Genomic DNA, 25159 nt, shown 5'->3' with positions numbered 1-25159 from the left:
GAGCTTATCCCTGTCTCCAACTGGCTGAACAGGCCACAGAGGTGAGTCCAGCCTGGGAAGTCTCATATCATCAGCAATCCCTGCAGCAGCACAAGGAAGGGCTTCCCACTGCCTGGAAGCTCATTCCGGCAAGCTTTTCACTCTCCTTGGCCATTTCTGGCCGTAGGTGTCTGGGATCGCACCTTCTGCCTATGCAGACCCATCCTGCAGGGCTTTCCTGCAAGGCAGATGAGAGCTGGCTCTCTCTGCACAAGGCATGGAGGATGAGAGGGGCTGTGTTGTACCCTCACACAATGGGCATCCTATGGGAGTCCTTCCTGTTGACCTCCACTTGTATCCTTCTCACCTGCAGGTTCCTCGTGGTAGTGGACATACTCAAACCAGAGAACGTGGAAAGCAGTTCTGTGGTGCAGGGCCTGGAGTACATTGACGTTCCGGGCTCTGCCAAGAAGGACTACAAGCTCACGTTCCTCTCCTACAAGGAAGGAGTCTTTACCACAATGGTAAGGGTGGACACCGGGCTGTGGGGCCCTGCCAGGAGCTGTTGGCTCACTGAGAAGCTACACGCCTGTTTTCATCCCGCCACGTGCCCACTGGTGGGAATTGTAGGTGTCCTAGGTGGGTACTGAACAGCAGGCACCTCTCCACGCACCCCACTTACATGTCAGCCTCTCTGTGAGGGTCCCACTAGGGGGCTGCTAAGCACAGGCGGGTCAGGACATTGGTGAGCTGGAAGCCATGGGCAATTGGGAGGCTGCGACGTGGAAATACCACATGTGCTTTCCCCAGTCTTGCGCTCTTCCTAGGTGGCTGCTTACACCCATTCTTGGAAGTAGGGTGCTGAGCGTGGGGGGCTCTCTGGGCTGGCTTTGCACAGCTGGTGTATTTTTATGTGCAGAATGACCAGCGCTTCCCTTTTTCTCTGATTCAGGTGACCTTCCTCAATGAGGTGACGGAGGAGTACTTGTTCTACATGGTGACTTTCAAGGCCACCACACCGGGACCCATCAGCACTGTTGAAATGACCACCGCTGTTCGGCAGAGAGTGTCTTCCACTGTCAAGGTGGACAACCCGCTGGCTGTCCCTGTGACGTTTGCCATAGATTGCAAAGTGCCTGAGGTCAGCGTTCCCCCACATTTCACCATTCCTGCACAGTCGGAGGTAGGAGCAAAGCTCATCCAGTACCTTCTCCTCTCCCTGCAGCCTTTCTGGGAGGAGGTGAGGGTGATGGCCTCCATGAACCATCTGGGGCTGCTTTCCCAGGGGTGACAGCTCCCACCTGCTAATAATCTGGAGGGGAAGCAGTGTGTGAGAATGTCCTTGGTGGGAACCGCCCTGTGCTGGTGGAGTCTGCCACACTACCCCTGGTGATATGCTCCCACCAGGCCTCATGTGGCAGGTCCTTGTGCCACATACTCCTTATCTAGCCTGGGTATTTCCAGTTTAGAGTGGCTGCAGGGCTTGCCTTGCCCCACTGGCAGGGTGTTTGCAGCCAGGGTTGGTGGGAGGTGGTGTGTGCCCTGGGGCGTTTTAGGGTGAGAAGCTTCTGGGATAGTGCTGGAGGGCTGTTGGGGATGGGTCCCCCAGGTGAACTGTCCCCTACGTGCAGCAGGGCTGTGACCCAAGGAGAAGGAGTTTGAAGCTGGGCTGCCTTCCAGCACTGCGTGAGCACACCGGGAACCGATTTTCCCCATCCTGGGCCCTGCCTTTCCCCCTCTCTGCCTGACCTTTTGTTCCTCCCAGGCCGACCTTGTCTTTGAGTACCAGCCCCTGAAAATGGGTGAGAGCACTGGGCGCCTGGTGCTCCAGAGCAGCGACTTGGGCTCTTTCTACTACAACCTGCACCTGAAAGCCACCGTGAGCAGGCCTGAGAAGCCCCTCTACTTCTGCACCACGCTGGGCTCCAGTCAGACCATCACCACCAAAATCATGAATTATGGCCGGCAGAAGACAGACTACCTCCTCCAGGTGACCCCAGCCTGCCCTGTGTTCTTGCGGGGAGATCTCTGTTGAGGGATCTTGCCCCTCTAGCTTGGCCTGGCATAGCTGTGGTTGAGCCCAGGGGTCTTCCTACCAACGCTGCGTCTGTCTCCAGCTGGACTCTCCTCACTTGCAGACCCCTCTCTGCCGCCCTTGTTGGAGCTGTTGTTGCAGGTCCCATGGCACCTGGGCTTCCACGTTTACTGCCAGAGATGGTGTTTAAAGTTCTCCCAGGGTTTGGGTGCGGGGTTGTACCTGCTGGGCACGTTGGGGCAGACCCTATGGCCGCCCCCCAAGGGCTATGGTGTGGGGTGCGAGGGGTTCAGGTGCAGGGAAGGGTCGCCAGCTGGCATAATGCTTTTGTGACCGCCCTCCATCATCCCTTCTCTCCCCTGTGCAGACCAACTGTGCTGACTTCCAGACAGAGAAAACCATCAGCATGGCTGCTGCTGGCCCGGGGGGTGCGGAGGTGAGCCTGGAGGTGACCTACGAGCCCTGCCAGCTGGGCGAAGCCAGGGCCACGCTGCAGCTCTCCTCCCAGCTTGGAGGGGAGTACAGCATCCCCCTCTTCGGCCTCGCGCTCCCGCCCAAGCCCCAGGGCCCCTTCCCCATCAAGGCTGGCGGCACCACCTCCATCCCCTTCAAAAACATCTTCCTGCAGCCCACGGCCTTCCAGTACAGGGTGGAGCACCCGGCCTTTGCCGTCAGGGCCCCCGAGAGCTTGCGTGCCAAGAAGACTGCCTTCATCACCGTCTCCTTCGAGGGCGGCCCGGCTGCCGGCGGGGCCCCCGTCACCACCAAGATGGTGGTCTCCTGCCCCGGGGGGGCCGGCGTCTCCTGGGTGTACTACCTCCGGGGCCTCCCCCCTCCCCAGTGACCGGCGGCGATCCCCCTGGGCGTTCGTTAATTAACTAAGAGGGTCATTAGTGCTGTAGCGGTCGGTTTGGAATAAACGCAGCCTTGCAGCCGGGGCTGAGCCGGCGAGCACGGTGGCCTCCGCGCCGGGCGGGGGCGCTGTGCGCGCGTGGCGGCGGGGTCACGCGGGCGGGCCGGCCGGCCGGCCCGGGGCGGGGTCACGTGGCCGCCGGTGGCGGCGGCAGCGCCATGAACGCCGAGCGGGACCTGGCGCCGCTGGCGCCCAGCGTGGTGCGGGCGCTGAACGACAAGCTCTACGAGAAGAGGAAGGTGGCGGCCCTCGAGATCGAGAAGTGAGCGCCGCGGGTTACCGGGAACCGGCAGGGGAACGGGGGCGCTCCGGGCTACCTCAGCGCACCGGGACCAGGGGGGCCGGCCCGGCGCTCCCGGTGGGAGAAGGTGGTGGTGTGTGTGTTGGGGCCTTCTGAGGCCCCGGGGTGGTGGGAGCCGGCCCAGGATGCTGGGGGGCGGTGGGGGTCCGGCCGCGGGAGGGGACGGGCGCGGTTCCCCCATGCGAGCTGGGGAGCTTCCGGGGAGGGGGGTCACCCCAGGGGAAACTGAGGCGTCCGGGGGATGGCGTCACCCCCAAGCGTCACCCGGAGGCTCCGGGGGAAGGGAGTCACCCCGGGGGGAACCGGGGGATCCGGAGGAAGGGGTCACCCGAGGGGCCCGGGGCACCAAGGGCCTGCGGGCCTGGGAGCCCAGGGAGGGGACTCGGGTGGCACGGTGACCCTGTCAAGGGTCACTGCCCGGGCAGGGGGGGCCCCCAGAGTGGCGCCCCATCTCCCACCTCCATGCCACCCACTGCTGGGGTTTACCTCCCAGCCTGTCAGCCTCTGGGCGCAAGCAGGGACCCGCCGGTCCAGGGCGCGTGTCCCCAGGCAGGAGGGGGGGCCTGCCAGCCCCCCACAGAAAGCCCAGTCTGATGGTGGGTCTGCAGCGCCGCCCAAAATAAACGCGTGAGTAGCATAACCTTGGAAACCCATTGGCGACACGGTGCTTGCTCTCCTGCGACGTTTGTGGAGGCAGCTGGCTCTGTGCCCAGCCCTGGCCGTGGCTGGGGGACACGAGGGTCTTGCTGGGCAGTGGGCAGGAGCTGCACCTGGCGGTGGGGCAGCTGTGCCCCTCAGCCTGGGTTCATCGCCTCGCAGGGCCGTCCCAACTCTCCCTCGAGGTCTCGCCCGAGCTCATCCCACGCTCCGTTGCGGCTGTGGCGGCGGGAAGCGCGGTCATCCCCGGCCTTTGGGCGTTGCCTTTAGTTCTTCCCTCATCACTGCTGTTTTGGCAGGGCTCGGGCCTTCCTTCTAGAGCACCCCAGGCAAAGGTCTTGCAGGCGTCTGCTGGCATGGCCGTGCACCCTCTGGTGTTGCCCATATGTGTCCCCTGCACGTTGTCTTGCTCACACTGCGCTGGTCTGGGCGCTTTGTTGCTGCTCTGGTCCACAGCTTTGCTTGGGAAGGGCCATGTCCTCTCCGGGCACTGCCTGAGGGCTCAGCTCATGGTGGAGATCCGAAGCATCCCCTCAGGGGGCAGCCCCGCACAGGGCTGGCAGCGGTGACCCCAGCCGGAGGGTGAGTTTCGGGTGGGAGACGCGGCTGAGGGGAGCAGCCAGCCGGCGACGCGGCAATGGAGCTGTGGGACAGGCGTGGGGTGGAAACAGCGCGCCTCGAGCGCGGAGGGCCCTGCCTGGCAGGGCGTGCGTGGGCAGCAGGGAAAAACAGCCCTTGGGACAGGGTGAGTGTTTGCTCAGGTACGAACCCAAGCCAGCCAACCCCTTCTTCTCTTGTGTGTGTGTACCTTTCCCTCATTTTCTTTCTTCTTCGTGGGAATAGTTTCTTAAAGGTGGGTTGCAGCAGATGTGCTGCGCTGTCCTTGTAACCCCAGCCTCAGGGATACTTCAGTAACTGCCCCTTTGCTGCCGCTGCGAGGGCTGATACTCCCTGTCTTATCCAAGTGGCTCTGCTCTGGCTTATTCTGCTGCAGGATTAGGGTTTTGCGGTTGGCTTCTACCAGCCAAAGTCTGATTTGGGGTCAGATGGTTCAGCTGATGTAGCTGGAGACCCAGTTTGGGAAGGATGTGAGGATGAGGAAGGCAATGGCCCACCCTTTCTGCAGATGCACAGGTTTAGATCAGCTAAACCCTGTCGCAGAGCGGCCCCAGCAGCATCTCTCCCGTGACTATGGCACCGAACGAGGGGGACTCACTGCCTCTCAGCTCAGGTATCTCCTCGTCCTCTGGCTGGTGATGTGAGAGCAGCTCCTGCTGCTTGTGGACTTTCTGATGCTGCACGTTGCTTTTCACTGCCTTTTGCCTCGTTAGTTAAATCCTGAGCCTTTTAAATTCTTGGAGGAAGTTTGTAAAGTTATTCCTGTTCAAACGAAGTTCTGCCTATTAAACATAGGCAGTAAAAGGATCACCCTAATTGTTATAATTTTGGAGAAAAAAGTTCATAAACATCTTCTATACTGATTTTCCTGGATTATAAGGTGGGTGACTGGCTGGTGGCACCCGTCTGGGAGAGGGCAGAGATTCAATCTAGTGCAAAAAAAAAAAAAAAACCTGTATGAGTTACATAGCGGAAGCTTTTGTGCTGTTGTTGAAGGTTAAGGTAAAGATCCTTATTTAGGCTAGATTTTGAGATGTCTGGGTCTGCGTTATGGATAGAAATCAAAGAAAAAAAAAGGGGGGGAAAAAAACAGTGCTGCATTGGCCGGGAATCGAACCCGGGCCTCCCGCGTGGCAGGCGAGAATTCTACCACTGAACCACCAATGCTCCAGCTGCCTGCACTGCTGCCTGCACAGCTGCCTGCACCTCCCTGGATGGGCTGGCTGGGTGACCTGGGGCCTTGAAGCAGTTGCATAGGCTGGAGGGGGGTTACAGGTATCTTCGTTTAAGCGCGGCTGACAGGTTAAATTTCTCTTGAGTAATGAGCCGCAAGTTTCTGGGGAGGAGGAGGAGGTATTGCATATGGAAACCTTGTTTGCTTTTTGTTAGCGCTTGTGCTGGTTAAGAGTAAATAAAAATATGCTATTAGTAGTGTATTTAAACATACAGAGCGTCAGCTGAAGTGGGTGGCTGGGAAGGTCCAAAATCTTGGTGCTGGGCATGGGTCTGGCGGGCACAGATTCCTCACCAAGCCACTGGCGCTCCTGGTGCGTGCCGAGCAGTTTTCTGCTGCTGTTTCATGCCACACTGGGGGTAAGTGGCCCTCGTAACCCACTCCGTTGGAGAGGGTGTTTGGAGACTTGATAATGAGTTCCTGTGAGCACGCGGCCGCAGTGAGGTGGCCCCTGAAAGCCCATCCTGGGCTGGGAGTTTATGAACGGTGGAGGAGGCTGCAGACTGGGAGCAGCAGAAGGGCAGCGAGCTCCTGCTGGACGTGAGCGGGGAGGAGAGCTTCAGTTTCACTTGTGGATTCCTTCAGTGTTCCCCATTTCAGTATCGCATTCCCCGGCATTTGTCGCGGCCGAAAATCCCCGTTTCTGACAGCCACAGGGAGCCAGGCCCCTGAGTGTTTGTATCGGGCAGAGCTTAAAGGTCCCCAGGTGCTTTCCTCTTCTCTCCCCAGGTTGGTGCGAGAGTTTGTGGCTCAGAACAACACGTCTCAAATCAAACACGTGATCCAGATCCTGTCGCAGGAGTTTGCGCTCTCCCAGCACCCCCACAGCCGGAAAGGGGGACTCATTGGCCTGGCTGCTTGCTCCATCGCCCTGGGCAAGGTAGGTGCGGGTGGGGTTTTTTTGGCTTGTGCGGGTTGCAGTGGGAGAACAGCGGCTCCTCCTGGGTCAGCGCGATGGGGAAGGCTCGGGCTGGCAGCCCTGCAGCTCCCTGGCTCCCTCCTGGCTGCACGCGCATCCCTGCCTTGCAGCGTACGGCCGGGTTGCGTCTGAGTTTCCCTAACGCACCCAGCTGTGTCCTTTGGGTGCAGGAGCGCTTTCTGGCCAGGGCTGCATCTTGGCAGCTCCCTTAGGCGTGGACTAAATGCAGCTGTCCGTCCTCTGTCTCCAGCAGCTGGACTAGACTCAGCAGGTTGGCAGCTGACTTGTATTAACGGAGCTGAGAAGAGGTGTAGCCCTTCCACCCCCGGCTTGACCAGCTCCGGCAGTGCGGGCAGGGCCTTTGGGAAGCAGGGCTAAGGCACGGGCCAAATGCTGGCCGAGTTGTAGTTGAAGTAAGCAAGCGGCGTAAGGTGTCAAGCTGCACTAGCCTGAGCTAGCAGTTGTCTCTTGGGCTTGGCAGAAGTTTTACTTGCTAAGTGCATGGTTCTGGAGGTGTTACCTTGATGCCCCTTGCATGGCAAGGCAGCTGATTTCTGTCCCAATTAAGGTCTTCTCTAGAACTTTCCATTCGTTAGCAAGAGCAAGCTCAGTAAGTTGTCTCTAGGGCTATGCCAGAGCACCCGGGTCCCCGGGGAGGGGAGCACGGACTCTGCTGGCTCACGGCTCCGTCAGGCTTTTCGAGTTAAACTACGCGGCTGGTTTTTGATAGCACCTGCGAGGGAAGGATTCGTTTTGGTCTGTAGTAAGGTACGCATCAAAGAAAGCAGAGGGCTCGAGAAGAGCAGGCTGTACCTGTTGGGAGAGCTATGAGGTAGATTTTAATTCATTTATTCTCCTTCTAACAAGAGTCACAGTCAGTCTGAGCCTGGCAGCTTTTACACTGTCTTTACGCTGGGGGCTTCTAAGCTGCGCTCCTGTCCTCATCCTCTTGTTAAAACACAGAGACTCTTCGCAAAACCCTCCTCGCCGGGATGAGGAACGCTCTGCTCTGCCCTCAGCACGGGGCCAGGCGCTCTGTGCTGCTGGTGCAGCTGGCTCTGGGGGACGGAGGAGTTGCTTTTGGTGGCCTTGAGGGGCACCAATAAAACTTGGAGTTGAACTTCTAATCTACTAGTTCACGCATTGTTGATTTATCTTACCATCTCCTTTGCTGGATGCCCAGGAAAAGCCAGCCTGTTTCCCCAGCGTAGGGGTTTTTTACTTCAAAACAAGCCAACCTCCTGCCTCCACCTCTGGGTTTGTCTGAAACGCCTGCTGTGCTGGTGAATCCTTAAGCAAAAATCCTTTGGGCTGGGGGCCAGCCTCGTTAATGACTATATTTGCTTGTGGGCAGGGTCAGGGTCAGCCTAGCGCAGCTCTTCGTGACACAGGAGGATGAGCTTCAGCGTGTAAAATGAATCTTGCCTGGGAACCAGAGCTCTGCAACCGCTTCATCTAACAGATGCGTGCAGCTGAATTCTGACGGCTGTGGTAGCTCCCCAGCCGAAGCTGCTCCTCTTCTGGTAGTTGGGACCACAGTTGAGTTGATGTTTCTGGAGATAACAGGGCAGGAAGGCGCTTTGGGGGCTGCTGGATGTCTGTCTTTTTGTGAAGCCCGTATTGCCATCTCCGCCGTGGTCCCCAGCTCCTGGCGTTACAAAGAGGAGCTCAACGGACCAAGGACCGCTTTGTGTAACCGAAGGTGCTGGTAGGCTCAGTCTGTCGCTGTGTGGGATGTTCTCCCTGGCCCTGGAAACCTCAGTGGGCTTACACAGAGACCAGCTGGCGGACTGGGATGAATCCTGGCCGAGGGCTTTGCTGGGGATCTGCCTGGCCTCCTGCCTGCAGGGCAGAAGGAGGCAGGGGTGGGTTTCTCTGTGGGCCAGGCTCCAGCAGAGATGAACGGTGTGCAGCGGGAGGCAGCCCCTCTCACTTTGAAAGGCCCTCGAGTGCTTGAATAACTGCCCAAACTTCTTGCACATCTCTGGGAACGGAAACTGGCCAAGTACAGCTGCAGTAATTGCTTCAGTTGCTGGTGTAGACTCCCTTGAAACAATTTCTTAGCTTGTTCAGGTGACTCTTACTGTACCTGAACGATAAAATTCAGTAATTTCAATAATAAAATTCAAAATCGATTAATAAATACTGTCCGGCAGAGGTGCAGTAAGCCGTCATGGACCTGAATTTTTGTAGCGTGCTCACATGTTCTGTCTGAGGGCAGTGCTATCTCTTCCCTCTCCCTGTGGCATGGTCCTCAGCTAACCAGTCTCCTCCTGTCCGCCAGGACTCTGGGCTCTACCTGAAGGAGCTGATTGAGCCGGTGCTGACGTGTTTCAATGATGCAGATTCTCGGCTGCGGTACTATGCTTGCGAGGCCCTCTATAATATTGTCAAGGTGGCCAGGGGCTCCGTCCTCCCACACTTCAACGTGCTCTTCGATGGCCTCAGCAAGGTAAAAAGCTTCCTCTCAACCCCCATGTGTTTTTCTTTCCCCATGAGTAAGACTTGTTCTCTAGTCCTCATCTCCTCTGGGTTGAACCAACCAAGTCGTTGAAGGTGGTCTTCCCAGGTAAAACTGGTTTGCTTTGAACCAGGCAGGTGTGAAGGACTGAACGAGCGGTTTCTGCAGCAGCACAGTGGCCACTGACATTGCGGGTGCTGGATGGAGTTCACTGTAAGATTCCCTGTTCTCCGTCCTTGTTTCCAGGATGTGTTTTCCTGCTCCTTGTTGAGTGGCATTAGGAAATAAGGCTGACAAAACTGCTGCAGGCGAGGTGGCTCTGCAGCACTACAGCTTTGTGGGCTCTGTAGTGTCAAAACCACGTCTACGTATGCCTGTCTTCGCAGCTTATCGCTGGAAACTTGTATTTCTCTGCCACTTGAGAGCGTGGCTGCTGGCCCATGAAAACCTGCCTGTCTGGGGGAGGTGATGATGCTTGAAATCCCCCTTAGAAAGTCTCTCAGGAGAATTTGTTGGAGCCTAATGAGGAGTTGGAGATAAAAGACTTCTCTCTGTCCCTCCCTGTGATGCCAAAGGAGAGCAACGGTCCCGTGAGCCTGCTGGGAGCTCCACTGCAGAGCGGGGAACAGACGTGGGACCCACTGCTGAAATGGCTGTTGTTTCTGTCATTCGCAGCTGGCTGCTGACCCCGACCCGAACGTCAAAAGCGGCTCTGAGCTCCTTGATCGGCTTCTCAAGGTATTTTTTTTTTTTTTATTCTTCCAGCAGAGAATCCTTGGTGCAGGCATGTCCTGGCTGGGGATGTGTCTGTCGCCGAGGCCACGGCTGCTAAAACTATCCCTGCTCAGTCCTGTGGCTACTGGCAAAAGATTTTTTTCCCTCACTGACCACAGCCTCTTCAGTTGAGGGTCTGGTGGCGATCCTGGGCAGCTGGGTTGAGGGGCTGGTAGGTTGTCTCAGTGCCGTGTGTGCGTTCCGCTCTTGGGAGCCGGGTGTCTGGGGAAGCAAGGTTTTAGCCTGAGCAGGGTTGCAGCACAGTCCCAGGTGGCAGAAGGGATGTCCCTCTGCTTGTCCCTCTGCTTGTCCCTCTGCTTGTCCCTCTGCTTGTCCCTCTGCTTGTCCCTCTGCTTGTCCCTCTGCTTGTCCCTCTCTTCCCAAAGCGAGTCGCAAAGAGACGTGAGCAGAGCCACTCTGCGAGGAGCAGGGCTGCTGCTTTGGGGTGGGGGGCTTGGTTCCCATTCCTGTTCTGCCTGCCGACGGGCTTTCACTTGCGTGGACCTCCCGGTTCCTTTTCTGCTACTTGGAGGCAAGTGGCTCCCTTCCGGGTCCTGCCCCCACCGCTCCTCCTCATTAGCGCAGCAGTTAACGCGGTCTCCGCATCGCCTGCTGCAAACCTTCCTGCTGGGAGATCCGCTCCGCTGCGCTGGCACGAGAGACTTAGCCTTGCGGCAAAATCCACCAAGCGTGTAAAGGAGAAAAAGGGGGACTCTCGCCCCCCGACACGCGTGGTGTCAAAGGTGCTCGCTCGTGTGTGCAACACACCACTAAGGCATGAACAGGAGCAGCTCCCATCTGCCTCCTGTGCGGCCAGGCTGGCACACGGGTGTCCTTGCTCAGCATTACTCCCGGCCCGAGGGGGATTACTCAGGCTCATCGCCCGAATAAACCTCGTGATTCCTTCTCCCCAGGTCTCTTCCCTGCAGACTCATGCATCAACTGCTTGTCATCTTTTTCCTGCCACGTGCCTGAAAAAAGGCCGGGTGGAGGTGGCTGCATGGGTTTGGGGTGGTGGCCATGCCTCCTAACACCCTTTGCTTGGGCTCTGCAGGACATCGTGACAGAGAGCAACCAGTTTGACTTGGTAGGCTTCATCCCACTGCTGCGTGAGAGGATTTACTCCAACAACCAGTATGCCCGCCAATTCATCATATCCTGGGTAGGTACGCACGGCACCACGCGTGCCTGCCAGTCCGCGCTCCAAAATGCCACGACCCATCAGCATCCTGTGGCTGGGCAAACAGCAGGAATCTGTGGCGATGCGTGAACTCGGGCACCTGAATTTGCTTGGGCGGGTTTTTGAAGCCAGCAGGATTTTTCACCTGCTTCTTTAAAATGCCAGCGCCCTGTCGCCTCACTGTCGTGGGGGTGTTGTGCTGTACTTCTGCCAACCTGCTTCAGGACATTGTGCACCAAGTTCGAAAATACGGTCAAAGCATTGCTTGCATCAGTAGATATACTGTGGTCTAGAGGGTACGGTCTCCCAAGGGACAGTGCCAGACCGCTTTCCATCACCCAGCAGTGATGGAGGGATGTTGCTCTCCAGGAGGCAAGGTATCTCTATTTGCTTTCTCCTTTCTGTGGAAGGCAGGAGCTCCCAGTGCCCGGCCCAGGTGTGGGGAGAGATGCATGCCGCTGCGCGCTCTCGCTCTCTTTCAGCTGTACTGTTTGCTGTCCCAGGTCTACCTGCGCGCATCTTGGCACTTGTTCCCGATCCCTGCTCTGCTTTACAGAGCTGTGATTGGAAACGTAGCAATGCTGCAGGCTGATGGTTTGCGTCCTGTGCTAGTCCAGCTTCTTTCGGATGTGGGCAACTCCACACTGTCCTCTTCTCCTTCCCCCCGCATCCCACACAGGTCAGCTCTGAATTCCTCACCATCATGCCAGATTTGTGCTGGTGATGTTAGTTAGCTTCTTCGAAAGTCACTTCTTTCACATTCCTCCCCTGAGCTAGATCCTGGTCTTGGAGTCGGTGCCTGACATCAACCTCTTGGATTACCTGCCAGAAATCCTGGATGGGCTTTTCCAGATCCTGGGAGACAACAGCAAGGAGATACGGAAAATGTGAGTGTGGAGGCTGGGCAGGCGCGAGGGCTGCGTCTCGCTCACTGTCTGTCCCTCGCGCTCTTCGTTTGTTTGCAGCTCTTGTGTGTAACTGCAGCGAAACCCCGTGTGTGCGGTGGGAGATGGAGCAACCTAGCTGGCTCAGTCAGTGGATCACGGTGTCCTTGGCAAAGGTCTCTCCCAGTTTGTTGTGGCTGGAGAGGCTGTGGAGGACACCGTGGTCTGTGCTGGGGGAGTAGCTGTTTTGGCTTGGTTGAGCTGGTGCCTTCCCAGCCCTTGCGCCCGGTATCGGAGCCGCAGAGGCTCGTGGGCGCTTCTAGGGCAGGGTGTGAGCTCCGTGAACAAGCTTGCAGCGTGCGAGCCTCTCTCAGCAAGGTGCAGAGCACCAACCCGGCATCTCCCGGGTGGAGAAAAGAAGCAGGCGTTGCGAGCTTGCTCCTCAGATCCATTGCTGGTCTCAAGACAGAGGCATTCTGAAGCACAGGAGTGGCTGGGTGTTCTCAGGGAGGTCAGAGGATCTCGGCTTCTTGCGCTGGGAGAGAGTAACTGGACCTGTTTTGTAGGGCACAAGAAAGTGGTGGGATTGGCCTGGGTCTGTCCCACTGCCAAGCCCTGCTGGATCCTTCCAGCCTCTTCATTTCCCAGGGTCCACATGTTGAGGAATAAGCACTGAAAGGTTTGGGGATCACCTGGTCCCTTCTGTGCTCCCCATCCCAGGCACGCCTCGATCTCAACAAAGCCTGTGTGGCCACCAGCATCCTTTCTGTGTATATGTGTAGGAGGCCAGTCTCTGTAACTTCTCCGAAACTCCGTTGTCCGAGGCAACAGAGCACTGACTGGCTGCTCTACCTCTCTGCAGGTGCGAGGTGGCTCTCGGGGAGTTCCTCAAGGAGATCAAGAAGAATCCCTCCAGCGTCAAGTTTGCAGAAATGGCAAACATCCTGGTGATCCACTGCCAGGCAGCGGGTGAGTGCGTAGGACTGAGCGGTAGCGTCCACCTCCGGGTTTGCGGTGCTGCCCATAGGTTCAGGTCAGGAGTTTTCCCGTGGGCTGTTCACCAGCTCACCTGCTTGTGCTTTCTTTGCTGTCCTGCATGCAAACCCCGCTGAAAGGCAGGGACAGGCAGCTCTCCCGTGGTTGGCACCTTGTACTGCTGATCCTGCCACCTCAGATTCAGGTCTGACATCCTCCCGAAGCCAGAGGTGCCTGAAAGTAAAATATCTGACTGTGGAGGGCCCCTGTGGATATCTAGATATCTTCTAGATATCAGCACGTCTAGAAGAGTCCCCTTAAGGGCTTATTTTAACTGCCAGTGGCACTAGGTGTGTCAGCAGGACAGTTAAACATGATGTTTGTGTTAGTGCTGCACTGTAGCTCCTGTGGGTCAGCCTTGTAGGCAGTGGCGGAGGGTTACAGCTGCGGTGGGATGTGTTTCCCGAGAGGGATCTTGTCCCTGAGCTGTGTTTGCCAAACTTAAACTGCTCCTTAAACATTGCTGAATGGAGTGGGTTTCTTGTGAGAGAGAAAAATAGGAACAGAGCAAGACTGCTTGCTCTTGGTTAAACTGATGCCCAATGAATCCATGCTGCTTAAGCTGAAAATCTGGCCTTGCATCGGCTGACTGCCCCAGCAGTGCTCGCTTAATAAAACCCCAGCTCTAGGAGTGATGCTTGACTCAGACACGCAAACGCTATTGATGCGACAGAGGAAATATTCTTATGTATTGGGAAGCTTGACGGAATACTTGTAACTGAGAAAACCTGGATTATGGGTTGAACTGGGTTAACTCTGAAACGTAATGATTATGTTTAATCTCAACCTTACTGCAGATTCAAGTCTTATCTATCTCCCTTGGGACTCAGTTGTCCCAGACTAGGGTCTCTCTGGATGGAGCAGAGGCAGCTCTCTGCTTGCAGGGGGTCCTTGGCCTGTGGGGTTTGCTCAGCTACCAGTGCTGTCCTTTCCTTCACCTGTGCTTGTCCCATGTCTTCCAGATGACCTGATCCAGCTGACAGCCATGTGCTGGATGAGGGAGTTCATCCAGCTGGCAGGCCGGGTGATGCTGCCTTACTCCTCAGGGATCCTGACGGCTGTCCTGCCATGTCTTTCCTACGATGACCGCAAGAAGAGTATCCTTGTAACTCAGAGCTGCTCCCTTTCCTGCTATGGCAACCCCCAGGGAAGTGCCTGTTTCCTGCCCCTGGGGCGTGGGGCTGGAGGGCGCCAGGAGAAGTCCTCCCACCAAGTGCTAAAACCTGTGCCGGCCCTTCAGACGTCACGGGGGTTGCAGCAGCTGGGCTAGGGCAGCCCTGGGGGGGCTGCAGCGGCTTCTCCGTGGCTGGCCAGATGTGGCAGCTAGCCACACGTGGGACTGCATGTTCCTTATACTGCCTCTGCTCAGACATCAAGGAGGTGGCCAACGTGTGCAACCAGAGCCTGATGAAGCTGGTCATCCCAGAGGATGATGAAATGGATGAGACCAGGCAGTCGATGACCCTCCTGGCAGAGCCCACCTCAGAGGAGTCCCTCTCCAAGCCAGAGGCAGCGTCCAGCGGTGAGTCCCTGTTGGCCTGAGCCATCAGAGGCGTGAGGAAGGTCACGCAGAGGTCCCCAAGAGAAGTTCTTGAGTTGGTTTGGTGTCCTGGGGCAGCTCCGGGGCACGTGGGACCTCTGTGCTTTCCCTGAGCCTTGGAGTCCTGCATCGCAGATGATCCTCTGCCGAGACAGCCGCGTTTGCTGTCTGCGCAGCCGGGGCACTGCTCCGGCCTGGAGCCCAAGCGGTGCTTTCCCCGGTGAGCACCCCCTCCCCACGCTCCGCTTCAGTTTCGTCATTAAGTTGACCTGACAAAGATGATTTGTAGTTAAATGTTTCATGTCTCTACCTAACACGGGAAGAGAATGGCCCGCCTGTCCTGCGGTGGTTTCGGAGGAGCTACCGTCACCCAAAGGGGAGCTCAGAGAGCTGTGTTAGTCCTGGCAGAGCATCACCCTGTGCCTGGACGGTGACTGTGTCGAGGAGGGGTAGAGACCGGAAAGGAGAAGAATTTTTGGTCCTTTCTGAATTCCTGGTGCTCTTGAAACTGTCATGCAGGTATTGTCCCAGTCCTAAAATTTCCAGAACACAAGAGGCAAAGTTTGCAAGCGTGATGGGAGACGTGGAAGAGCATTCGAGTGAGAAGAACCTAAATGGAGACGGTCCCGGTGGACCAATGCCTGAAAACAGCAGCGGCTTTAGCCTTCCAGCATCCCTTTGGTGCTCTTGTCAGGGATGACTAGTGCTGCTTCTGGCACGCCTCTGCTGGCCAGGCATGTGAAATGTGACGTTTAAATCACGGGGGCTAATCCGTTTTAGCCTTCTGGGGCCGCATGTCGAGCCCGGCGCCCTTCCGTAAGGCGCAAAACGAGCGGCTTTTGGAAAACCCCGCTGCGAGAGAGAGCGGGAAGGTGGGAGTTAAAAGGCTGAAGGGTTTTCCTGCACAAGGGCGAGGAGGCAGGGAGCTGCATGGGGCAGCCGCGGGTGTCAGCGTGTGCGGGGCAGGCAGGAGCAGGCAGCCGGGGTGTGCAGGCAGCACCCCAGGCAGCATTGGTGGTTCAGTGGTAGAATTCTCGCCTGCCACGCGGGAGGCCCGGGTTCGATTCCCGGCCAATGCAGCAGCTTTTTTGGGAGGGATGCGGGAGAAAAATTTCATGGCATAGCACACCAGCAAAAAGTTTTCTTTTTTTTATTCCTTATTTGTCCCGAGAATACCTCCTCCTATTAAAATCTATCACAGAAGAGCTTTAAAACATCAACGGAAAGTTCAGCTGCTTTAATCTCTACCCCTTTTGGGTCAGACTGCGCCTCGAAGCAGGCAGGATCAGGTCAGCCTGCGATGCTTTTGCGTGGCCAACTCTCAGCCCTGCTCCCTGGTTGTACTGATGTGGCGGTGCCGCTGCGTGTGTGAGTAGAGGCTGTTGGCACAAGGGGGCAGGAAGAGTCGAGCTCGTCCTTTCGCGCTTTGTCACTGTGCTCGTTAAGACCCAGTTTTAGCATGGAGCAGAGGTTGAAAAGCTGTTTTAGGTTGCTTGGCTTCCACGTGGAGTCAACGCTGCGGGAAAGGCGGTCAGATGCAGATGTCCCAGGGTGGATTCAGCCTGCCTTGTGCTTGCGTGCTAGTTCTAGGCGTTGAAATCTGGATGATGGAGGGCAGCTCTGCCATTCTGAGCTCCTTCTTGGAGAATGGTTCAAACCATCAGAAGGATGTGTGTGGGTCTCCCTTACAGAGGAGGAGACCTGGTTTGGGGCAGAGCTCTGAAGCTGTGCAGCCTGCATTTTGCTGGGTAAGTGCAGTCCTGTACCAGCTTCGTCCAGTACCTCTGGCAGTGGTGAAGAGCTTGACAAGGAGCGTAAAATGCTTACTGCAGGCAGAAGTGATTCTCGGGGTCCATGGGCCCTCAAACAGTGGCTAGTGATGCCTTTGCAGGAGGTCATGCAGCGTTCCACCCTCCCAGTCCTGCTCTCCACCTTCCCTGCCATCCCACTGACTCTCTCCCCTGTTTATCTGTCCCCAGGCTCTCTGGACGCGTCCAGTGACTCCAACTTCAGCAATAGCAGCGTCTTCACAGTAGCCAGGTAGGGTCTGTTTGTTGCTTCAGAGAGGCTTGAGAAGAAAGGAAGGCTTCTCAGGGTACAGACGATGACTGACAGATGCCAACAAAGCTGTGGGGAAGGGTGGTCTGGGCTGGAAAGCAGTTGGGGTCGTCTTGGTCACAGTGGGATGGATGACTGGGGATGCTCTAGGAGTTGACTGCTGCTCTCCTTATGTCTTGCTTTTATGGTGAACTGAGGTGTTTTCCCCCCTAGGGAGACCTTACAAAGCCCCCCAAGGAGGACTGGTGAGGCAGTGAGGGTCTGTGCCCTCAGGTTTCTGCACCTCGCCTGTCTTCAAACCCCCGGGTTGGGCACTCCAGCTAAAAGATGGCGTGGAGGTGGGGAGAAGGCAGATGCTTGTCTTGGTTATGGCTCTTCTAGCTTGGCCAAAATAGGAGGCGTTTGGTTCCCTCCTGCCTTTGCAGAGGGATGGTGGTGGAGCAGCAGTGGTGTGCTGGTCCGCCAGATGCTTCACGAGAAGGTGGTATGTGACCCGTCTGGGGCTTGCAGAAGAGCTTGCAGAGCACCGGCCCCGCTTCTGGGCACCGCAGCCCTGCGTGCCGGAGTCCTGGCAGCCCACCGCGGCACGGTGCTGCGGGGCTGCAGCCGGGGCTGCACCAACCAGCTCCAGCTGCCGGAGAGGTGAGGGGTTTCGCCAGCGTTTGCTGCCAGCCTGTCCCCCGCCAGCCTCGTGTGGCATTAGTCAGCCCCGCGCCTGCAGCGCGGCCCCGTGCCCAGCACGCTCCCTCCCGATGTCTCAGCTAAATGGTCTCTCTGGCGAATATTTTTCTTCCCATCCAGCTGTCATTGAATCTGGGGACAAATCCATCTGCTCTTACAACTTTCCTTTCCTCCTGCTGCCTGCAGTCCCTTTCCTCAGAGGTCGTGATTTCCAATGCTCTTATTGCGCTGATGCGCCTATTTATTTGTTGTTGTGGTCCCCAAAATAGGACGCGTTGCTCCAGCTGCATCCTACCAGCAAGGCTGATGCGTGGTGCCCCTTGTAATGCACCCCAGAGCGATGCAAGCATCAGCTTTTCGCACTGATGGTCTGTACCCTCTGTTCCTTTTTTGCACTCCTGCAAAGCCCAGCAACTCCCTGGTCTTAATGATGTCCTTAATTTTTTCCTCTCTTGAAAGCACAGATCTCTTTATTTGCACCTAGATTTCGTCTTACGCCTCTTAAATGGTTTTCCTGCGATTGCTGCCTCCTGGCCCTGCTCAGCCCTTAAAGTTTAGCGGGTGCAGAAGCGGGCGTGCCTAGGGCTGAAATTGGGAAGGGGGATGAAAAGGAGAGGGGCTAAATCCAGGAGGACAAGTGATAACTGCGTCTCTGTGCTGATAACTGTGCCGAGGCTGAAGCTACCTCCTGGCTCGCCGAGCACCAGGGAGAACCATCGGGACAGCAGGCGAGATCCTTCCCATCTCTCGGACCCGGATTTGCAAGAGGGGCTTTTCGTAAGCCCTTTTAAACAGGAGACGCCAGGTTTTATCGTAGGGTTTACCTGCCCTGAAGCCCGTTTCCCCATCCTGTGTGACCCCTCTGCTCGGCCCAGTGGCAGACCTTGAAACCATTTTCACCGTGGTACCCATTGTGGGGCACTGGTATGGGGCTGGGGGGCTGTACGCGGCCGACGGGAGCCCGGGACATCTGCCTGGTGCTCCATCTATTGCTCAGGCTGTCTGGCTCGGCGCTGGAGCCGCAGCTCACGCCGGGGAGCAGGCAGCTGCCTGCGTGCTGAATGCCCACTGGGTGTCGAGACAGGACCGCGGGAAGCCGCTGCGGTGCTTTGAGAAGCTGGGAAGCCTGCGAACAGAGGAAGTTGCAGCTGCCTTTTAAGATGAAGTCACTCTTTGCTTGTGTTTTCCTGCGTTCCCAGCCCTCCTTGCTTCCCCCAGTCCCCCCGGCGAGCGAGTGATGGAGCGTGGCCCGGCGCCAGGCGTCCGGCTCTCACGGCCCCTTCTCCTGCCCTCCCCGTGCGGCCGTCCGCGGAGGGATAGCGCCGCGGCGAAAGGAGGAGGACCTCGGGCAGCAGGGGCGGAGGAGCTCGCGGCCTGCCGTCTGCAGAGGGACGTCTTCCCTGAAGGTGCCATCCAAGAAGATGACGCGGTCTGAATGCTCGACGGGTGGATGCCGGGGTGCGTTCCCATGGCTGCGCGCTGACACGCGCACTCCGGCTCCACAAACACGCCGTTGGCGATCCAAAACGCTTCCAGGGCAATTGCCAGCTTTCTGGTGGCATTTACTAGGAAGTGGGGACCGTCTGCGTGCCAGGACAGAAACTGGCTCCTGGGAGAGCCTGGCTGCATGGGGCTGGGGGGCTCCCTGTGCAGGTGGGGTCCCCGCTTCCAGATTCTGCAAAAAACATCCTTGGAAGCGGACCAGAACTGTGTTTCGGAGGCTCTGGAGCCTTCCTGTGGCCTAGCTGACCCCGCCGACGCTGCAATCGCTGGCGTGAGCCCGGATCAGAAAGGGGAGGTGGAAGCGTGGCTGCTGGAGCAGAGCCCGGGCTTCCTTCCGTCGGCCCGAACTGCTGCCGGAGAAGATGCAGACGTCTGTCCTGCATCACTGGACCGAAACAGCTGGGAAGTGCCCTTTGGGCGCTTGTAACTGCATTGGTGTTTCAATACGAGACCTGAATGGTTTGAGACCATGTCCCAACCCATCTGCGGGGCAGATGGCCAGGCACGGCTGGCAAGCGGTCGGCCGAGCTGCCTGGGTCAGATGCGTGGTGGCTGGACAAGGGTGGTGGGACCGCAGTCCCTCACCAAACTGGATAAGGGACATGGTGAGGCTCCAGAAGAGCCTTTGGGGTCCCTCCTGAGGCAAGGAGGGCTTCTTGGTTTGGGTGGCGTTCAGCAATGCGTGGACACGTCAAGCTGCTTGTTGCTCTGCAGAAGGGGCAAATGGCTGCCACGTGGCTACACCGCCCAAGGCTGTGTTTAAATTGGACTTCTAAACGTGGTAGTTAGGGCTTGGTACAAAGCTAAAATTGCCACTGCTTGTCTCGTGCTGGAAGTTGCTGCAGCCCCATGCCCCGAGCCTGGCGTGCCTTCGGGGTGCGGTTAGCGAGCTGGGGAGCTCATTGGGGTGGAGGCTTGGCTGGAGGGTAGGGAAGGTGCTGGGCACCCTGCAGCACCCAGGGGATGGCTGGCCAAAGGCAGCACGACGGCTTGCTTTGAGCTTGTGCGCAAGCCTGCCTTGGCATCCCGTTCTCCAGCAGCTTCTTTGGTGCAGTCTGCCTTGCTGCAGAGCTTTCAGGTCCAGGGTGTCCTCTTGTGGAGGCTCCTCCTGGCCTTCCTCTCCAACTCGGAGCGAGGAGGCAGGTTCCCTTCCCTGTGCAGGAGGGTTAACCAGCTCTGGCTGTGTCGGATGGAGGAGCTGGCGCGGGGACCATGGGCACACTGCCCCAGCGCTTGTTGCGGTGATTTACAGCTCCTTGGCCTGGATGCCTCTGCCTAGACCTCATTGCCTTGCTGGGAGAGCAGCTCGCTGCGGCGCTGCGGGTGCTGCCAGCACTTGGAAACTACAGTAAGCGGGAGGAAGCCGAGAGCGCCGAAATGAGAGCGACGGAGGACGAGAAAGCGACAGCTTGTGGGACCGATAGCAGAGAGGAGCTATTTACCTCCTGGCCACTGGCTTGAGCGAATCAAGCAGCACAGCTGGCAGCCTGTATGCACGCTGCCCTTGTGACTTGGATCACAATGAAAGAACCTGGATATTTCCACCCTTGGCAAGGCTGCTTTGCTGGGCCCTCTTAAAGGCTAAAGCCTGGCCTGGACCTTAACCTTGTCTGAAAACGGGGTCAGGAAAGCAGCTGGGCCGGGCAGGAGGCCAGGAGGGAGATGGCAGCTCGGGCATTGGCAGAGAAAAGGCAACCGCTGAGGAGAGAGGTGGCAGAAGCCCTTGAAGAAAGGGGATGAACCGAGGAAACGAGTTGATAAGGGACATGGGGTGAAAAATGCCGCTGTGGGTTAAAGGCAGCGGGGAAGTGAGCTCTGTTCCTGTGCTGGAGGATGCTTTCTGAGATGGGGGGGATGCGCTGGGGGGGTGGGTCTCCTGCCCCACCGCTCAGCTTGAGCAAAGGGTACTGGTATCCAGAGGTGAGAGCCTGGAACAGCTCCCAGCGTTGCTGAATTGGCCCTAAAACCACGTGCTCACCATTGCTGGCGAACCACCCGGGCGGCACCGCGGCCACACTCGTCCTCCGGAGGAGAATCTGGGGTAGTGGGTTAGACGGCAGCGACTGCATCAGACATCTGCCCTGCTGCCGGGCTGCCTGGGGATTAAGGAGAGCCAGGGCGAGCTGCGAGCCCGCTTCGGAGCCGCAGCCACGGCGACGTGTGCCTGGCTCGGCCGCTGCCTTCTCCCCCCTTGGAATGGCAGCAGCCCGCAGGAACCCGCTGCCGCTCCGTCTCAGAGGCAGAGGAGCACGGTCGGTCGGAGATTTTTAGCCTAATCTCATGTGTTCAACAGACCTCTTGGCCTTTCGGGCTGCTGCCCTGACTTTGTGCTGGGTAAAGGAGCTGCTTCGCCGCCGGCAGGCCCCCCTAAAAGGTTAATCTCGGCAGATGCGGAGAGAGGATAGCCGGCAAGGAGCTTTGCCCAGCCGCCGTCCTGCCGTCCTTTTAGCAGGAGCTGAGACCGGTGGAGCTGCAGGAGGGTGGTACGTGGCACAGCCCGGGGCTGGCAGACTCAGGGTGAGCCTGGCCCTGCCAGCCACCTCCTGGGGTTAACTGGGGTGGCTTTTTGGCGTGAGCCACCCAGGCTCTGCCCGCACCCTGCTCCCGTGCAGGTGCTGCGTCGATGGGGAAGGGGCTTGCAGGAGCAACTTTGGCACAAACGGCTTGTTGCTGTGCTGCCACAAGTCCGGCGTCCTCCTCTGACGGTGCCGCCCCGTGTCCTCCCCTTGGCGGATGTGACAGTGTCGAGGCCACCTCCGGACCGGCCGGCTTCGCGTGCCGCTTCTCTGCGCTGTCCTTTCGGCCGCTTCCCTCTGAAAACACGTGTTACGCTGAGGGGTTTTTTGCCCTCCCGTGCAGGCCATGCGTGGTTTGGCATGGAGTGGTCACTGGGGTGAGGGTTCGTGCTCCTCTGCTGTCGGGAGCCCGGCGCTGGGGATGTGGCAGGCTGCGGCGCTGCAGCGGGAGCTGGTTCTGTGGGAAAACAAGATGTGGGGCTGGTTCGGGCTGGCTTACGTCGCCCGGAATGCTGCTCCCTCGGACATCCCCTCTCCCAAACAACCCGTGCTCCGGGTCCCTCCTTCCCCTCGGTTCCGCACGTCTGAGCGTTTGGCCCTCGGCAGTGGTTTGCAACATCAAAGCGAAACTTAGTCTGCCTCGAAGTGCAATTTGCAGTCCCCGGTATCTGCTACGTGCGGCGGATCGAGCAGTCGGAGATGTGCAGGGCTGTTCCGCACCGCAGCCTCCTCGTCTCGCCCTTGCAACGCGTGTCCTGGGGAAGATCAAATCCTATTAAGCCACAAGCTCTACTTGCAAATTATACCATGAGAAATCTGCCCCTTAGGATTTCTCATCAAACGAGACGCGGAGCAGCTCTGCGGGTGCTAAAAAAGTCTGCAAGAGTCTGGTCCAGCCTTGAATAATTCAGTAGCTTGGGTAGGACAGGAGCGACTTAGCCCTTCAGCACAGCTAAGGTCTTGGAGGTCGGCTCCATTCATCTCGGCTCCAACCATCTCTCCTTAGCCTGGTCTCCTGTGACCGGTACTTCCACATCCTTGCCGTTGAGGAGGTGGGAAACCATCAGGTAGACTTCAAGATCACAAACAGGATAAAAAAATGCCATAACGTGACCTCTTCTGCACTGGGATCTCCTGTGCTAATGCAGGTCCCCAACTATTTGGGGAGAAACGGCAGGGTTTTTCACTGTAGTTCTTACTAAGGGTCTGCAGGCTGCCGGTGTTGTGGAAGAGGCAACGTCCTGGTGAATTAAGGGAGTTGTTTGCTTTCATCCCTGGCTGATGACCAAGAGTTATCCTCATCTTTTGGGATGGCTTTTGGGAAACAAGATAGTGTTCTCAAGGTGGCCTTGTAGCAGAGCGCTGCATCCCAAAAACGTTGCCAGCCAGGGCACCATCTGCAGTCCTCAGCACGAGTCTGCTGGGATTAGCGGAAACTGGATGTCCTCACCTGGTTGGGTGACCCTAACTAGAAGAGTGTGAGGACACGTGGGTTGATGTTCTCTGGAGATGTTTGAACTAGTGAAACTTGAACTGGAGACTGAATGCGTTTTATGGCTCTCTAGTCTTTGAACCCCGAGCCTGGTGACTGCAATACGGACCAGTTTCTCACCACAGCCACAGTACTGGATTCATCTAGCGTGGTGTCTTGTCGTGCCTAGGTACCAGCTGTTTTGGGAAAGTGGTAAACTTTGAAGCCTGGAAGATTTCCGTTGTTTCCAAAGTGTGTTTTTGGTGTGCTGCTGTCTCTCATTGTGCTTCCCCACCTTGTAACACGGGGCAGAAGCTACCCATGCCACAGGGGCAAACCTGGCCATGCCCGGCCATGCCCAGCCATGCCCCCGCAGGCTTGCAAGCCTGGAGCTTGCTTCCTGTCTGTCATAACTTCTGAAGACTTGAGCGCAGTCGTTGGGTTTGCCCTGAGCAGATCTGAGTGGACAGAGTAAGGAGCGTGGGTGGCCAGGCTGCGTGGGGCAGGAGCAGGCCAAGGGGACAGCTGAGGTTTCTCTGGGTTTGAGCTGAGATGTTTGATGCAGCTGCTGGTGTGTTGTAGACCTCCTTGCTGTGGGGGAGTTGGAGTTTGGGGAGCGAGTTGGACATTGCAGCACTCAACTCGCCTCTCCCTTTTCCGTGCAGCTCCGAGAGGATCCAGGTGACCTTGAACCTGGATGGCATAGTTCAGGTGCTGGACTGCCACCTTCATGACACGTCCATTGGGATGATGACCAGAATTGCAGTCCTGAAATGGCTCTACCACTTGTACATCAAGACCCCTCGTAAGGTGGGTCAGGGACTCAGCATGCGAGCCTGCTGCTCCCTCCGTGGGACTGAGCTCATCTGCTCCTGGCCTGCTCCTTGCCTTTGAATTGGCTGTAATTATCTCGGCAGCATTGCAACCAGGTGTCCGCCTGCCTTTTCCGAGAAGGCTTTGGCTGCTGGATACCTGGTAGCTTAAGGGAGAAGAGCTCTCCAACTCAGGTGGAAAACACTGGTGAGGCTTTTGGCAGCCTCCCCTGGGGCGAGGGGTCTCTTGGTGGGGGTGACTAGGCCCGTAGGACTGATGCCACCCATCTTTCTGGTTCTAGATGTTCCGACACACTGACAGCCTCTTCCCCATCTTGCTGCGGACCCTCTCAGATGAGTCGGATGAGGTAAGTGGATAAGGGTATCTTTTTAGACTAAATATTAGGAAAAATTTCTTTACGAAGAGAGTGGTCAAGCACTGGGACAGGCTGCCCGGGGAGGTGGTGGAGTCACCATCACTGGAGGTGTTCAAAAAATGTGTAGGCATGGCACTTGGGGACATGGTTTAGTGGGCATGGTGGTGTTGGGTTGACGGTTGGCCTTGATGGTCTTAGAGGTCTTTTCCAGCCTTAATGATTCTGTGATTCTGTGAAGTGCTGCAGCTGCTGCAGAAGTCCTCCTGAAAGCTGTGTCCATGTCTAGCTGGGCTTTGGATTTTTTTGGGTTGAACCGAGGGGTTTTGTGAAGCCTGGCCAGTGTCGGCACTGGGGAGTTTAACCCTGTGGGCTAAACTGAAGACGACCCAATGCAGAGCCTGCAGGTGGCTGAAAGCCCTGAGGCTGGCGTGTTCGGGACCCTCTGTCTGTATAAACCTTCCTCCCCGTCTCTGAGAGCTCATCTCTCAAAGCCTACTCCTAAAAATCCTTTCCACCTACCTGGGGAAAGATGGCTGGGGCTTCAGGTCCCAGAGCTGAGGTCTTCTCCACAGGGCTGAGCCGTGGTCAGGTCCTTGGCGAGTGAGAATTCGGGCTCCTTGTGACAGCTCTGCAGGGAGGCGAGGGGGGTCATGTCCGAACCCCTGCTGCGACGGCCGAGTCACGAGGCGGTTAAGCAGTGCCCGCCGCTAACAGGGCAGCGTCAGCCTTGCCTGGTGGGGCTGCGGTGGATGCCCGAGAGCTGCTTCTCCACCCCAGGCATCGCTTGGGCCCGTGCGGTGGGACGAGCGCTCCCCGAAGGCGGCAATGCGTGAGCCAGCCTGCTCTGCCTTCGCTCTCCTGCCTGCTCCTGCCTGCTCCTTGCCCCGCCGGTGCGGTGCTCTTCATCTCCCAGGCTGCACCTCCATTCCCGAGGTGCTGCACCTTTTACCGTTTCCTCGTCTTTCTTCCTCATCCCTCCTCTCTCCTTCCAGTCGTCTCAATTTTGGTGTCTTTGGCATCTCCTCCCCCTTTCCGTTGCACCCCGGGGCGTTTCTGGCTTGGGGGGGGAGCTGGCGGCGTCGGCACGCAGCTGGCCCGGGTGCTGGTAGCACATCCACCATCAGCCGGATGCCTCTTGCCTGGAGCTACGAGCGGTCCTGGCTGGGTTTTTTGGGGCCAGACCTTCCTCCTGGAATAAAAATCAGGCGCTG

General features: G+C 57.6%; 2 protein-coding genes across 2 annotated transcripts in view; both read left to right on the top strand.

Moving 5' to 3' along the window:
* Positions 1-2858, top strand: part of HYDIN (HYDIN axonemal central pair apparatus protein) — a gene marked incomplete at both ends in the record, with an annotated part of 135442 nt that extends 132584 nt beyond the window's left edge. Inside the window, 5 exons of the mRNA XM_082005613.1 lie at positions 4-41; positions 353-503; positions 932-1162; positions 1745-1969; positions 2382-2858. Coding sequence (XP_081861739.1) covers positions 4-41; positions 353-503; positions 932-1162; positions 1745-1969; positions 2382-2858 — 1122 coding nt within the window. The remainder of the gene's footprint in view (positions 1-3; positions 42-352; positions 504-931; positions 1163-1744; positions 1970-2381) is intronic.
* Positions 2859-3085: 227 nt separating this feature from the next.
* Positions 3086-25159, top strand: part of VAC14 (VAC14 component of PIKFYVE complex) — a gene marked incomplete at its 5' end in the record, with an annotated part of 56085 nt that continues 34011 nt past the window's right edge. Inside the window, 12 exons of the mRNA XM_082005793.1 lie at positions 3086-3189; positions 6467-6617; positions 8941-9108; positions 9793-9855; positions 10946-11053; positions 11849-11958; positions 12818-12924; positions 13953-14087; positions 14360-14512; positions 16510-16570; positions 23425-23569; positions 23874-23939. Of these exons, the coding sequence (XP_081861919.1) occupies positions 3086-3189; positions 6467-6617; positions 8941-9108; positions 9793-9855; positions 10946-11053; positions 11849-11958; positions 12818-12924; positions 13953-14087; positions 14360-14512; positions 16510-16570; positions 23425-23569; positions 23874-23939 (1371 nt within the window). The remainder of the gene's footprint in view (positions 3190-6466; positions 6618-8940; positions 9109-9792; positions 9856-10945; positions 11054-11848; positions 11959-12817; positions 12925-13952; positions 14088-14359; positions 14513-16509; positions 16571-23424; positions 23570-23873; positions 23940-25159) is intronic.

Source organism: Phaethon aethereus, assembly GCF_964289735.1.
Source record: "Phaethon aethereus genome assembly, chromosome: 13".
Lineage (NCBI taxonomy): Eukaryota > Metazoa > Chordata > Aves > Phaethontiformes > Phaethontidae > Phaethon > Phaethon aethereus.
Note: the sequence above shows the minus strand (reverse complement) of the source record. Positions and strands in the feature narration are given on the sequence as shown.